The 16,296-nt window shown below is 38.6% G+C and overlaps 2 protein-coding genes across 5 annotated transcripts in view; both read right to left on the reverse strand.

The window, feature by feature from the left end:
- Positions 1–271: 271 nt before the first annotated feature.
- LOC107742392 (protocadherin beta-16-like) lies at positions 272–9,090 on the reverse strand. The gene is made up of 6 exons (XM_016555338.1): positions 9,049–9,090; positions 7,220–7,299; positions 4,772–5,316; positions 4,581–4,658; positions 3,291–3,810; positions 272–2,033 (listed from the first exon to the last, which is right to left on the reverse strand). Exons 1-6 carry the CDS (start codon positions 9,088–9,090, stop codon positions 272–274), a joined length of 3,027 nt encoding a protein of 1,008 aa, XP_016410824.1.
- Positions 8,555–16,296, reverse strand: part of LOC107742371 (protocadherin alpha-C2-like) — a 32,335-nt gene continuing 24,593 nt past the window's right edge. For 2 of the 4 annotated variants that reach the window (XM_016555318.1, XM_016555321.1), the window contains one exon: positions 10,669–13,415. In XM_016555318.1, coding sequence (XP_016410804.1) covers positions 13,105–13,415 — 311 coding nt within the window. In that variant the 3' untranslated portion in view covers positions 10,669–13,104. The other 2 variants (XM_016555319.1, XM_016555320.1) reach the window with 2 other exon arrangements.

Here is a 16,296-nt window from a genome sequence, read left to right on the forward strand (position 1 = left end):
TTCCCGAAAATTGGTTAATGCAGCGTTCAAGTACTGGTAAAGGTGTGCAAGGATATACATTCATAAGATCCAAAATTCGCAACGAAAATAACCTGGTACATTTAAATTGTTTTCATTATAATAAATAATAAATGCCGATATCATTTAAAAAAATGTATAATCATTTGAGACACCAAGAAATGCAAAAATAAAACACAGTCCAAGTAAGTTAAGCCTTTCTTACCTCATCTTCATTTCCTGTAACGTCAAGTGTTATCATACTCGAGCTAAATTAAATATTGTGCTCCTTTTTCAGAGTCCCACCAGCAGGAAGTGTGTTTTCATGATACGAGCTCACAAACTTAAAGTCACTGGTGCGCGAGCCTGTGGTTAGATATGTATCATAATTGTAAGAGCTGCGGAGAGTTCCTGCTCCATCCACATCTGCATAGTTGGGAGGGAGATAGGCGCTGGGCACAGCAACTGCTCCATCAAACAACAGTCTGGGCTTTCTCCTGTGACAAAACTTCACTGCCACGATCAATATGATGAACGTCAGGAAGAAGGTGGACACGCAAACTAATGCAATGATCAAATATGACGTCAGTTTAGAGTTGTTGTCCTCATAAGTCATATCTTTAAGTTCAGGAACTTCAGAAAGGTTGTCAGAAATTAGTAAATTTACAGCACAGGTCGTAGACAGAGAGGGCTGTCCATTATCCTTCACCGAAATAACAAGGTTCTGCTTCATATTGTCAGATTCAGAAGATTCAGAATGTGTTTTGATCTCTCCACTATGGAGACCAATCGTGAACAGTCCCGGACCAGAAGATTTGGAAGATTTGAAGGACAGCCATGCATTCTGTCCAGAGTCAGCATCTACAGCGATCACCTTGGACACCAGAGAGCCTGAGAGAGTCGCTTTAGGGACCATTTCAGTCATTAAAAACTTTCCATCAGGAACAGGGTATAATATCTGTGGAGAGTTATCATTCTCATCTGTTATGAAGACTTTCACAGTCACGTTACTGCTGAGCGGTGGAGATCCATTGTCTCTGGCAACAACTTTGACAGTGAAGTTTCTGAACTGCTCATAGTCAAATGATCTTACAGCATGAATCACCCCTGTATCTCCATTAATAGATAGAAATGAGGACACTGGGACCCCACTGACTTCACTGGGAACCACAGAGTACAGTACAGTCCCGTTCTGTCTCCAGTCTGGGTCATTTGCACTGACAGAACAAACAGAAGTGCCTGGTTTGTTATTTTCACTTATATAAACAGCATATGTCTGTAACTCAAATGTAGGGGAGTTGTCGTTGATGTCTGAAACTTGTATGTTCAGAGTTAGATTCGAGAATAAGGGGGGTGTACCTCCATCCGTTGCTGTTATTGTTACATTATAATTTTCGATTTGCTCCCGATCAAGCGAACGAGTTGTAGTGATAATGAAATAAGACTTGATGTACGGCTGTAGTTGAAATGGCAGACTTGAAGAAATGGAACAACTAACCCGGCTGTTTTCACCGGAATCTTGGTCCTTCACGTTTATTACAGCGATCTCTGAACCGGGTGGGATGTTTTCTGGGATTTGGTTTTTCAGAGACTTTACTGATATAACAGGCGTGTTATCATTTATGTCATCTATTTCAATAACAACTTTACAGTGGCCTGTCTGACCTCCACCGTCCTCCGCCTGCACTTCCATCTCGTACGACGAGGACTTCTCGTGGTCCATCTGTCCAATTACAGATATTTCTCCATAATTTTCGTCAATTTTAAACAATTCTTTTGTGTTGTCAGATAGGTGATTGATATAATACGTTATTTGTCCATTTGCGCCCTCATCCACATCGGTCGCAACAATTTTGATGACAGACGTTCCGAGTGCTGCATTTTCGAATAAACGAGTGTTGTACAAAGGCTGCGAAAATACTGGTGCATTATCATTCACGTCTATCACGAACACTTCAATAACAACAGTTCCAGATTTAGGAGGATTTCCCCCATCCACTGCAGACAATATCAAGGAATGCTCTCCTTTTGTCTCATGCAATGATCAAATATGATGTTAATTTAGAGTTGTCCTCATAAGTCATATCTTTAAGTTCAGGAACTTCAGAAAGGTTGTCAGAAATTAGTAAATTTACAGCACAGGTTGCAGACAGAGAGGGCTATCTGTTATCTTTCACCGAAATGACAAGGGTCTGCTTCATGTTGTCAGATTCAGAAATGTCTCGTTGTGTTTTGATCTCTCCACTATGCACAGTCACGTTACTGCTGAGCGGTGGAGATCCATTGTCTCTGGCAACAACTTTGACAGTGAAGTTTCTGAACTGCTCATAGTCAAATGATCTTACAGCATGAATCACCCCTGTATCTCCATTAATAGATAGAAATGAGGGCACTGCGACCCCATTGACTTCACTGGGTACCAGAGAGTACAGTACTGTCCCGTTCTGTCTCCAGTCTGGGTCATTTGCACTGACAGAACAAACAGAAGTGCCTGGTTTGTTATTTTCACTTATATAAGCACTGTAATACGGCTGCACAAAAGCAGGAGGGTTGTCATTCACATCTGAGACAAATAATCTAATAGTTTTAGATGGCGTTAAGGGCGGGGAACCCTCGTCATTACTGTAATCGTGATATTGTATTCAGATTTTCTCTCTCGGTCCAACGCTTCTGCTGTGACCAATGCAAAGTGGTTCTTAATTGATGGTATTAGTTTAAAGTGATCGTTCTGCTGAATAAAACATTTAATATTTCCATTAGATGCTATATCTTTGTCCTGCACGTATATAACTGCAACTTCTGTACCCACAGTCACATCCTCCAGAAGCGGCGTTTTAAGAGATTTAATCATGATAAAGGGAGCATTATCATTGACATCACTGATGTCTACCACTACTTTAGAAGTGGCTGCTAGACCAGCTCCGTCTTTTGCTTTAACTCGGATCTCAAACGAAGGACTGTCTTCAAAATCTAATGGCCCTTTAATTGTTATTTCACCCGATATGGGGTCTATTGAAAAAAATAGACTTTGCATTCACTGGCATATGACTAAATTCATAAGTAACATCTCCGTTTGCTCCTTCATCAGCATCACTGGCACTCACAGTAACCACAACTGAGTCTACTGGAAGGTTTTCAGGGACACTCACCTTATATACCTACTGGCTGAGAAAAAAACTGGTTTATTATCATTAATGTCCAAAACGCGGATTTGTATAACTACAGTGCCTGATTTCTGAGAATTGCCCCCGTCATAAACTATCAAAATAAGAGAATGCTTGTCTTGTTTTTCACGGTCCAGTTCATGCTCCAACACTATTTCTGCATATTTCCCAGTTTCGGCGCTAGTCTGTACAGCTAATTTGAAATGCGGGTTATTTGAGAGTCTGTAACCTTGTACTGAATTTATTCCGCTGTCTGGGTCCGCAGCTTCGTCGATGAAAAATCGGGACCCTTTAACTGTAAACTCTGAGATATCTAATTTTACCTCACTGTGGGGGAAGGTCGGGTTGTTGTCGTTTATGTCTTGAATCTCCAGAGTTATACGGTGTAGTTCAAGGGGGTTTTCCATGAAGATATCAAAAGTTAATGTGCACAAAGGTTTTTGTCCGCATAGCTCTTCTCGGTCAATCCTTTCATTTATAACCAGTTCACCATTATGCGCGTTGATTTCACTGTAGCGGTTTCTTCCATCAAACTCAATCCTAGGATTCCGTGATGTAAATGTATTCCTATGGACTCCTAAATCCTGCGCAATATTGCCGACCACTGACCTTCGCTTCATTTCCTCTAGAAAGGAATAACGTATATCTCCTAAGCATAATGAAACAGCGAATGAATAAAGGACAATGGCTTTCCACACTGATCGCCGCGACGCATATGCTGAAGTGTATTCCATTCTAAATAAACGTGAAGGAAATTCTTTAAGACAATTTAATAGGCCTATTATTAAGATATTTATTGTCCTCAGACACAAACAGCAGTGGTCTGAACATGAGAGGTGTGATCTGAAAATAGGATGCAAAGCAAATGGGTGGACCGATGAACAAATTCCCGGCACAGATCAACAGCGACACACTGCGTAGTGTGAAAATATCTACAGGCAAAACGTTAAACCCCGTCAGCACACTCATTAAATTTTTAAAGGTTTATTTTAAAGGCACCGTAGTCTACAACTCTTTCAGGATGTTGAAAATGACCATGTAAAATGTGAATAACACAAGGCTCAGGAGCAGACAGAGGCGCCGATATTATGATTTATTTTCTTGCAAGAAGATTCTAGCAAAGGTTTTCCTCAAACTAACAGTTGTGGAAGACAAAGGGAATTAAAAAAAAAAGGAATTTCTATTAAAATATCAAAGGGAGACAATGCAAAAATGCAAAACAGAATCTGTTCTAAAGCATTTTAAGGGCTTAAGTGCATCATCGTCATCATTTCTTTTTTTCTTTTTTTTTTCTTTTTTTTTTTCAGATGTGTTTCCAAGTCACAGTACAGACGGGCAAAATTTAAGGATTAAAACAGACCTTTACCTCTGTACACTCCCCTTCGTCAGACAGGTGCAACATATTAGAATCGATGTCACTCTTCATCAGAGTCCCACAAGCAGGAAGTGTGTTTTCATGATATGAGCTCACAAACTTAAAGTCACTGGTGCGCGAGCCTGTGGTTAGATATGCATCATAATTGTAAGAGCTGCGGAGAGTTCCTGCTCCATCCACATCTGCATAGTTGGGAGGGAGATAGGCGCTGGGAACAGCAACTCATTTACAGAACAGGTCGTAGACAGAGAGGGCTGTCCGTTATCCTTCACCGAAATAACAAGGGTCTGCTTCATATTGTCAGATTCAGAAATGTCTCGTTGTGTTTTGATCTCTCCACTATGGAGACCAATAGTGAACAGTCCTGGATCAGTAGATTTGACAATCTGATAGGACAGCCATGCATTCTGTCCAGAGTCAGCATCTACAGCGATCACTTTGGACACCAGAGAGCCTGAGAGAGTCGCTTTAGGGATCATTTCAGTCATTAAAGACTTTCCATCATGAACAGGGTATAAGATCTGTGGAGAGTTATCATTCTCATCTGTTATGAAGACTTTCACAGTCACGTTACTGCTGAGCGGTGGAGATCCATTGTCTCTGGCAACAACTTTGACAGTGAAGTTTCTGAACTGCTCATAGTCAAATGATCTTACAGCATGAATCACCCCTGTATCTCCATTAATAGATAGAAACAAGGACACTGGGACCCCATTGACTTCACTGGGTACCAGAGAGTACAGTACAGTCCCGTTCTGTCTCCAGTCTGGGTCATTTGCACTGACAGAACAAACAGACGTGCTTGGTTTGTTATTTTCACTTAAATAAACGACATATGTTTGTAACTCAAATGTAGGGGGGTTGTCGTTGATGTCTGAAACTTGTATGTTCAGAGTTATATTGGAGAATAAAGGGGGAGTACCTCCATCCGTTGCTGATATTGTTACATTGTAATTTTCGATTTGTTCCCGATCAAGCGAACGAGTTGTAGTGATAATGAAATAAGATTTGGTGTAAGGCTGTAGTTGAAATGGCAGACTTGTCGAAATGGAACAACTAACCCGGCTGTTTTGACCGGAATCTTGGTCCTTCACGTTTATTACAGCGATCTCTGAACCGGGTGGGATGTTTTCTGGGATTTGTTTTTTCAGAGACTTTACTGATATAACAGGCGCGTTATCATTGACGTCATCTATTTCAATAACAATTTTACAATGGCCTGTCTGACCACCACCATCCTCCGCCTGCACTTCCATCTCGTACGAGGAGGCCTTTTCGTGGTCCAGCTGTCCAATTACAGATATTTCTCCATAATTTTCGTCAATTTTAAACAGTTCTTTCGTATTGTCAGATAGGTGATTGATATAATACGTTACTTGCCCATTTGCGCCCTCATCCACATCGGTCGCAGCAATTTTGATGACAGAAGTTCCAAGTACTGCATTTTCAGATAAACGAGTATTGTAAAAAGGCTGCGAAAATAATGGTGCATTATCATTCACGTCTATCACGAACACTTCAATAACAACTGTTCCAGATTTAGGAGGATTTCCCCCATCCACTGCAGACAATATCAAGGAATGCTCTCCTTTTGTCTCTCTGTCCAGACTGTTTTTCAAAACAATGTCCACATACCTGTCTTTATTTGATTTTGTATCAAGAACAAAATGTTTGTTTTGGCTAAGAATATATGTCTGAACTGAATTCATTCCCACATCCAAATCCCGTGCACGAGCTATTTGTAATTTACTTCCGGTCGGTGCTCCTTCGCTTATCTCCAGCTTAATTGAATCTTTGGGGAAAACAGGAGGGCTGTCATTGATGTCCTGGACTTCCAAAACAACGTTATGAAGCTCTAAAGGATTTTCGAGAGCAAATTCAAAGTGCATGAAGCAGGGGGATGTCGTTCTGCACAGCATTTCTCTGTCGATCCTTTCCGAAACAAAAAGATTTCCAGATTCTAGGTCTACTTCACAGTATCGTTTATCCCCTTGGTAATCCAAACGGGCTTTGCGAATCCTCAAGCGATTAGAATCCAAATTAAGGTCCTTACTCAGACTTCCAATAACATATTTTGTCTTTGTTTCCTCCGGCACAGAATAACGAACATCAGCAGCGGTAACGCAGAAGAGAAGCGATGTTATCCATAATCGCCATTTGGCCAAACACAGTTTAGACGTTTTCGCCATATTTTCTTGATGCAATATAGTAAAGCGTTGTTTCGAAATGCTCTTCACAAACAACTGATTTATTTCGTCGACCGCACTGCTATGTCGGACAAATGTTTACAGAATAGAAAAATACCCACACCAATGGGTGTGTTCTTATGCCCAAAAAAGCAGAGCTAGTCAACAGCGACGCTGTGTGGTTGAATTGAGTTTAGATTTAGTCTGTGAGGTTTAATTCATGGTGTGCAAGTGCTCCATATTTACAGCGATGTTTCTGATAATGTAGCTAGGTTTAAATCCACAGTTTCATTCTAACTTGGTATGTCACAGATAATCCTGAAATAGTATTCTTTCCTAATAGGAAGACCTGGTTAATACAAAACCCTAAATATACACGAAATATTACCGTGGGCTTTTGTTCACACTGTAGATAAACCGCATAAACCAACAGTAGGCCTATCAATATGAGATTACAGTCTTTCTTTTAATTTAGAGCATTTATGCCAGCTACATACGCCACAAACTGGCGAATGTTTTCAGCACCATGGACAGCACACTCCGTGTAGTCGCGGGACTGCTGGAATAGAAAGTCCGACTGCAGATTTAGGCAATAATGTCCGTAGAATGAAATTTGACTCGGTAAAGTATTCTACATTCAATATACGGAAGTGAAATTATAAATTAAATGTTAAATAAAATAGAGTATACATAGTTTAAAAATATAAAGAAGAAGAAAAGTATGATTGAGAAGTCAATGTACTACATTTGCTATCTGGTAAAATGGAAACAGCCTTTTTCTGCTGTATTGAACTTGAACTGCACACATCTGGTATCCTGCGTAACAGTCAGCAGACTGACGTACATTTAAATAGAAAATTTCCAAGTTCAATGCCTCGCTTTGTTGTTGTTGTGTGTGTGTGTAATGTTCGAATCAAATGCGATCCGAAAGATGGCAGTTTCAATGCATACATTATTATACTCCACTATTGTATTATATTTACACTCAAAATCTTGCCGTTCAAGCTTTTCATTTCTCGTTACTTCAAATTATTTCCGACCCAAACATAACTTAATCCTACTATTTCACTCCTTGGAGAACAATAGCGGCAGTTTGTTTCAGAAGAGTTATGATTTTTGCAGGTGGAACGTTCAGGTCCATTTGAATAGTCACCGAAATTATATTTTATATTTTAATTACAATTATATTTTTAGCACAGACGATGAAAAAAAAATTAATAGAGAATATTATTCAAGCCAATGCTGTTACTGTGTTACTAACAATACAGACAGACAAAATAAAAACCACAGATAAATCTCCAATACTTATGAAAGAAAACTTTATTTGTGATTTATAAACAAAACACATTACCAGATTTCATAAAGTAATATAAAATAATAAACACCATTACACTGATGAGCAGGTGTACAAAAAAATTGTCCAACAGATTTGCACTGTCAAAGTCAAAAGCATAGTGCCACTTAGGCACTGGATGAATTAATATATAATTACTACACACAAGCAGAATACATATACCTTTTTATTTCCTGTTTTATCATTTTTGATTTTTTTCTTTTTCTTTTTTTTTTTCTTCTTTTGAAGGAAGAAGTTTTTATTATAGGGAAGTATGAACTGGCTCACATTACAGTGTTATTGATTTCAAAGCCTAGCACAAAACGAAGGATTTATCCTTTCACGTTGCAAAAATCATAAGGTTGTAAAGAAAAGCAATTTAGACCATAACACTACAGCATTACATATACCTAGAATGTTAACATTGATCACCACAGAGCCGACATGGTTGCGGTGTCTTTTTTTTTTACGCTCGATGTGTGTGCAGAGACAACCAGTTCCATCAGAAATGAGAAAAAAAATAATTATGAAAAACATATCTGTTCATTTATATCATTTATATCTTTCTGTTTTAATTGCGTCTAACATGCAAAACAGTCACTTGGTGATCTGACAGCACTGAACCACATCTGAAAGAGACTCAAGTGAAAGTGTGTGTGTATATGTATGTGTTTGTGTGTGTGCTTTGTGATGATACGGTCTCATAGCAGCACGAACATCTCTCCTTTACTGAACAGTATCTCTACAGACTTAGAAGGGAAAGAAAGGACAGATGCGCTCCCTCTTAAAAACAGAAAATTTAAGCATGATGTCTGAATGTTAAGAAAACATTCCCATTATTTACAAAATTTTAATCAACATCTATGGAACTGTCATGAAGCTATATCTCATCATTGATTATATACAGTAGAAAAACTCTGTACTGCCCACAACTGTGGTCTTCTCACTCTAATCTCCACTCAACCTCTATTTTTGCCCTAGAAAGCACCATACCCTGTAGTTAAACATGTCCAAAAGCATGGCTGCATAGTCCATGGTGGTTCAACTGCTGTGAGAGCATAAACACTGGTGTGTGTGTGTGGCATAAACACTGTGTGTGCATGTAGGGGCCAGTACCTGTGCTTATGTTTCCAGCAGAAGAAGTGACAATAATATTGGCTTGAATTTTCTGCTCTTTCTTGTCACATTGTACAATACGAGCCACCAGGGGGCAGTACTGACATGGGGCCAGCAATGCACACCAGATAAAGGGAGGTTGGCAACATCAGATATGCGAAAGTTACAAGCAGTAGCTAAGGGCAAGTAGCTGGACTAAGACATAAAGCTGTCAAGAAGTGGGATGACATCTATCAAACATTAAAAACAGCAGCAAAGGAAGTGGGTGTGTTTTGAAATGAAGCCACAAGTATTCATTCTGCTATTTTACAGACTTTTGAGAGGCTGTTGTGCTTCAGTCCTGTGGTGATTTTAGGTGTACAGCATGTGGACAGCCTGTTCATAGTGTGTTATGCATTAGAGAGCAAGAACACACATCAATTTGTGATTTGTATTCATACAAATCATGGGCGTGCATGATTTTGGACTGTATAAGATGAGATTTACTTGCTCTTAGAAAATATACTGAGTAAAGCATCATTCTGAGATTTCAGCATTACTTTGGGAGCAGGACAGAAGCACTAGAGATCTCTGTGCCCTGTTCTAGGACGTATTTGTGAGTGTAAAGCAAGTGATTTCGCTACTACATTTCCATCTCTGTAGGCGTCTATTTTTGATCTCCTCTAGAAATCAGACACTGGTCTTTCTGATAAAGTTGTAGTGTCTTTTTGTTTCCAGCGGATCAAGGAGTGAGGCGGGGCCAGGGGTGGTTGTTTCTTCCCCATTTGACATTGAGGGAGGAAGGCAGGGATGGAGTTAGAGAAAACTCTTGGTATGGCATGAGTTCATATCCAGTTTAACTGGATTCATTTGATACTTTTAAAAGAGGAGAGGGACTTTCCTCATCGTGGTTGAAAATGTCATTTACAAGGTGCAAGGCCTGATTTGAATTTTGCAGACTGGAGTTCTTTCTTGGACATCACTGATTAATTTCTGCACCAGAACTAGAAAAATAGCCAATCAGAGTAACAGGTTCACAGGGTTAATTTTAAATTTCTCTTCTTTCTTCAACTGGAATTGGTAAATAAGGTATATAGAAGGAATTTCTCCTCTCTTTACATTTTCAGTATTTTTGGTTTTCTCTTTCTGTCAGCATTTGCTACAAACATAAGTTAATAGCTGTAATATTGTAGTGGGACGTTCTTTGCTACTCCTCGCCATCATCTTTTCCTTTATCTTTCTTGTCCTTCTTTTCCTTCTTCTTCTTTTTCTTCTTCTTAGACTCCTCTTTCTTTCCGAAGGTGATGAACTCACCCTTATCATCAACGGCACCTGGGTCCTGCCGGATGGAGATGATGGCAGGAGAGCCGGGAATAATGAAGGCTTCAGGGGGGATCTCTCCCGGCTTCAGGGCTTGTGGAGGACCGTAGCCGGGGCCTGCACCGTAGCGGAAGCTCCAGCTGTTACTGTTGATTCCAGCTCCAACAGGAGGGGACAGCTGTCCCTCTAAATCTCCAATACTTATGAAAGAAAACTTTATTTGTGATTTATAAACAAAACACATTACCAGATTTCATAAAGTAATATAAAATAATAAACACCATTACACTGATGAGCAGGTGTACAAAAAAATTGTCCAACAGATTTGCACTGTCAAAGTCAAAAGCATAGTGCCACTTAGGCACTGGATGAATTAATATATAATTACTACACACAAGCAGAATACATATACCTTTTTATTTCCTGTTTTATCATTTTTGATTTTTTTCTTTTTCTTTTTTTTTTTCTTCTTTTGAAGGAAGAAGTTTTTATTATAGGGAAGTATGAACTGGCTCACATTACAGTGTTATTGATTTCAAAGCCTAGCACAAAACGAAGGATTTATCCTTTCACGTTGCAAAAATCATAAGGTTGTAAAGAAAAGCAATTTAGACCATAACACTACAGCATTACATATACCTAGAATGTTAACATTGATCACCACAGAGCCGACATGGTTGCGGTGTCTTTTTTTTTTACGCTCGATGTGTGTATGTAATCAGTGTATGTTTGTGTATGAATAATTTGATTAATGTCTACATACTTCAGCAGAGACAATACACATCTCCAGTTCCATCAGAAATGAGAAAAAAAATAATTATGAAAAACATATCTGTTCATTTATATCTATATATAATTTCTGTTTTAATTGCGTCTAACATGCAAAACAGTCACTTGGTGATCTGACAGCACTGAACCACACCTGAAAAAGACTCAAGTGAGAGAGAGTGTCTGTGTGTGTGTGTGTGTGTTTTGTGATGATATGGTCTCACAGCAGCACAAACATCTCTCCTTTACTGAACAGTATCTCTACAGACTTAGAAGGGAAAGAAATGAGAGATGTGCTCCCGCTTAAAAACAGAAAATTTAAACATGATGTCTGAATGTTAAGAAAACATTCCCATTATTTACAAAATTTTAATCAACATCTATGGAACTGTCATGAAGCTATATCTCATCATTGATTATATACAGTAGAAAAACTCTGTACTGCCCACAACTGTGGTCTTCTCACTCTAATCTCCACTCAACCTCTATTTTTGCCCTAGAAAGCACCATACCCTGTAGTTAAACATGTCCAAAAGCATGGCTGCATAGTCCATGGTGGTTCAACTGCTGTGAGAGCATAAACACTGGTGTGTGTGTGTGGCATAAACACTGTGTGTGCATGTAGGGGCCAGTACCTGTGCTTATGTTTCCAGCAGAAGAAGTGACAATAATATTGGCTTGAATTTTCTGCTCTTTCTTGTCACATTGTACAATACGAGCCACCAGGGGGCAGTACTGACATGGGGCCAGCAATGCACACCAAATAAAGGGAAGTTGGCAACATCAGATATGCGAAAGTTACAAGCAGTAGCTAAGGGCAAGTAGCTGGACTAAGACATAAAGCTGGCAGCAAGTGGGATGACATCTATCAAACATTCAAAACAGCAGCAAAGGAAGTGGGTGTTTTGTGAAATGAAGCCACACGCATCCATTCTACTATTTTACAGACTTTTGAGAGGCTGTTGTGCTTCAGTCCTGTGGTGATTTTAAGTGTACAGCATGTTGACAGCCTGTTCATAGTGTATTATGCACTAGGGAGCAAGAACGCACATCAATTTGTGATTTGTATTCATACAAATCATGGGCGTGCATGATTTTGGACTGTATAAGATGAGATTTACTTGCTCTTAGAAAATATACTGAGTAAAGCATCATTCGGAGATTTCAGCATTACTTTGGGAGCAGGTCAGAAGCGTTAGCGATCTCTGTGCCCTGTTCAAGGGCGGTTTTGTGAGTGTAAAGCAAGTGATTTCGCTGCTACATTCCCATCTCTGTAGGCATTTATTTTTGATCTGCTATAGAAATCAGACACTGGTCTTTCTGATAAAGTTGTAGTGTCTTTTTTTTTCTTTTACAAAGTTTTGATTCCAGCAGATCAAGGAGTGAGATGGGGCCAGGGGTAGTTGTTTCCTCCCCGTCTGACGTTGAGGGAGGAAGGCAGGGATAAAGTTAGAAAAAGCTCTAGGTATGGCATGAGTTCATATCCAGTTTAACTGGATTAATTTGATCCTTTTAAAAGAGGAGAGGGACTTTCCTCATCGTGGTTGAAAATGTCATTTACAAGGTGCAAGGCCTGATTTGAATTTTGCAGACTGGAGTTCTTTCTTGGACATCACTGATTAATTTCTGCACCAGAACTAGAAAAATAGCCAATCAGAGTCACAGGTCCACAGGGTTAATTTGCGATTTTTATGTTTGTGTGTACAGCACAAACTCTATTCTTTCTTAAACTGTAATTGGTAAATAAGGTATATAGAAGGAATTTCTCCTCTCTTTACATTTTCAGTATTTTTGGTTTTCTCTTTCTGTCAGCGTTTGCTACAAACATAAATTGATAGCTGTAATATCGTAGTGGGATGTTCTTTGTTACTCCTCGCCATCATCTTTTCCTTTATCCTTCTTGTCCTTCTTTTCCTTCTTCTTCTTTTTCTTCTTCTTAGACTCCTCTTTCTTTCCGAAGGTGATGAACTCGCCCTTATCATCAACGGCACCTGGGTCCTGCCTGATGGAGATGATGGCAGGGGAGCCAGGAATGATGAAGGCTTCAGGGGGGATCTCTCCTGGCTTCAGGGCTTGTGGAGGACCATAGCCGGGGCCTGCACCGTAGCGGAAGCTCCAGCTGTTACTGTTGATTCCAGCTCCAACAGGAGGGGACAGCTGTCCCTCTCCCTCCCCATCTGAATGAGAAAAATTACAATAATTAGATTGTATCATCATTACTTTCCTCATATAAATTGAAGGGGTCCTATTATGCTCTTTTACAATGTCTTGATTTTGTTTTGGGGGTGAACTAGAACATGCTATCATGCTTGGTGGTTCGAAAAACGCATTATTTTTCACATCATTTACATTATTAAAATACCTTTCTCCCCAGCCTGGCACAAACGGTTCAATTAGTTCCAGGTTTGATGAAGGCCCACCTACCGAAAAACGAAATGTGTTGTGATTGGTTAGCTGTCCCACTGCGTTGTGATTGGCGAACAGCTTAGACCAGTACTGCCACGCCCCTTGCCAAAGCAGCAAGTTCCGGATGGCATCTACTAGTAGAATTATTTTTTATATATTTTTGGGGAGACAAAAATGTCAGAGTGATGCAACTGTCCTAATATAATAATAATAATAATAATAATAATAATAATACATTTTTGTTAAAGAATAAAATTCCTGAACTGAAAAAGTTTGGCATATAATTTTAAAGTATTATTATTATTATTTTTTTTAGAATAAAATACTTGAGTTGGGAAAAGTAACATGTTAATTTCTGTGATTAATATTTGCTGTGTTATTTAAGGGTTGATGTTGATGATGTTGTTGTTTTTTTGTTTTTTTATTTTTTTATAAATCGGCAGTCCTAAAAAGCATCTTCACTGCTTAATAATATTTGCAACACTTTTTGTCACGGAACCAACAAAGTCATGTGATGAAATCAACATTATGAAAAAATATATATATAGAAAAGAGAGACCCTTGTAACTGTGTGTCAAAGTCAATAAAGCTCTAAAAATATCAGATAATTTGAGTTTGTCATGACAAGGTGGGATTAGTTGCGGTTTTAAAATGTAATATGGTGTGACTCCCCAGAAACTATTTATAAATAATATATGTATTATTAATAATTCATGATATGTGAAAAATAAATAAATAAATACATGTTATTCCTTTTTACTTCATGGTTACACCACATAACAAGAGTCACTGCATTTAAACTTAAAAACACTTCATTTCTAAGAATGTGGCACATGTGTTTTTATAATATAATATAGATCAACTTTCTTTCTTGGTATGCCAAAAAATCTGCATCAAAACCATGACTGGAGAAGAATGTTTGGTTTTCTTTATTTAACACTGATCTAAACCTACAAGTAATACACACAGAGAGAGGGACACTGTATCACTCTGGAGTGCACTTTCATACAATGTTCATGTTTGAAAGTGTACCACCCCAACAGGGACAGAGAGCTGAGTCTGGAGTGAGAGACTTATGTACTACTTTCCCTACAGAAGCAGGGCTCTTTGCCACACCAGTTCCTCTATGACCTTCTTTCATTTCTGTGTTTTATTTAGATCTCACCATGGCCATGAAATGCAATTTTGTTTGTTTTTGATCTGTACGTTTATTATGACAGTACCGCACAGCTTATTTCAATAAATGCAAAACCTAGCAGGGATTATCCATTTTGATATTCTTTCCTCTGCTTAAATGAATCTGCATGGGTGGATTGTGTGTCTATGCGTGTGTGCAACAACTGGAATAAATTTGGAATCCTTCTCCTGCTCAGTTTCAGACACATGTCTAAATTCAGACATGTCAAATCCTGCCATTAATATGCAAACTGCTCTTTTTTTCTGTGGCAACTGATCCATTATGTATAACTGCTCAAATTCTTGACCATCCTAAAAATATACCACCTCTCCATCCATACAAAACACTCATGGTACACATACGGTACAGAAAAGAGTCAATGAGGGAGTGTTTGCATGCAAACATTCACAGAACCACTGTGTGCCGCCCCTTGGGCTTGACAGATCACATTTGGCTGAGAAGGTCAGAAATTGTGGTTTAGAGTAGTAGCATTTACTTGCAGAGTGGCCAGATCTCTAGTGAGAGAGTAACTCATGTGTTCATGTCATCTCCCTGTGACTTTTATTATGGCAGCAATATCAGTGCATGTGTGTGTCTGTTTGTTAAGTTTCATGTCAGAGCAGGTCAACTGAGCAGACTAGTTCTCGTCCTCATGAGACTAAAGAGAAGATCAGCAGAGTGGAGCCGGAAGCAACAGTCTAAAACTGACTTTCATTGCATTTCTCTCTTTGTTGTACAGGTCAGTGACAAATAAGTGTCCACATTAAAAAAAAAAAAAGTTTTAAACATGCTAAATTCTTAAAAAATGTTGTATTCATATAGTTTTGAAAAACTTTTGTACAATTTTCAAGAACTTTTAATTTAATGACTCTAAAAATAAAAAAGTACTAACATGTTTTGTTCTTCATATTTCTGTTTGTTGGTTGCACCACATGACTTTGATTCTGCAAATGTTTTTTGGGAAAGAAATAAAATAAAAGATTGTGCCAAAATAGTTGTATATGCTGTGGCTTGATATTCCGTCAAGATTGTGATAGATTTTAGCTTGTTGATTTTCTTTGCCTTAATTGTGCCCCAAGAGGGTATTATGGTCATTAGATGGTTTAGATTTAGTATCCAATTGTTCAAAATTATAATTTTTCCTTTTAAATAATATAAAATATTATGAATCTTTTTTGTTTGTTTGTTTGTTTGTTTCATAAATCAATGCTATTGGTCACCCTTTATGTCTGTCGGAGGGTTTTACAAAAATGTGGCCAATGAAAAGTTTTTAAAAGAGCTTGTGACTAAACCCTGTAACTTCACGGGATCCTCAAACTGTCAGTAAAATCCACCCCACATGCAGCTGTTTTAAGTTTTTATAAACCTCACAATTTTTTGTAAAATGTTAATAATATGACACATGCATATCAAATTTGTTTTGATTCATGGTAATTTTTGGGCATTTGAAGCTTATACCTGACAGCAACGATATA

This window comes from Sinocyclocheilus rhinocerous, unplaced genomic scaffold (assembly GCF_001515625.1).
Source record: "Sinocyclocheilus rhinocerous isolate Xijiao unplaced genomic scaffold, SAMN03320098_v1.1 scaffold1127, whole genome shotgun sequence".
NCBI lineage: Eukaryota > Metazoa > Chordata > Actinopteri > Cypriniformes > Cyprinidae > Sinocyclocheilus > Sinocyclocheilus rhinocerous.

Excerpts from the sequence above, each read along its gene's own strand:
- LOC107742392 (XM_016555338.1), bottom strand. The coding sequence starts at position 9,090 with ATGGACTATGCAGCCATGCTTTTGGACATGTTTAACTACAGG. Across the intron at positions 7,300-9,048 it reads TGGACATGTTTAACTACAGG|TCGGACTTTCTATTCCAGCA; the intron begins GTATGGTGCTTT and ends CTAAATCTGCAG. Across the intron at positions 3,811-4,580 it reads TTGTGGGACTCTGATGAAGA|GAGATATACGTTATTCCTTT; the intron begins GTGACATCGATT and ends CATTATGCTTAG.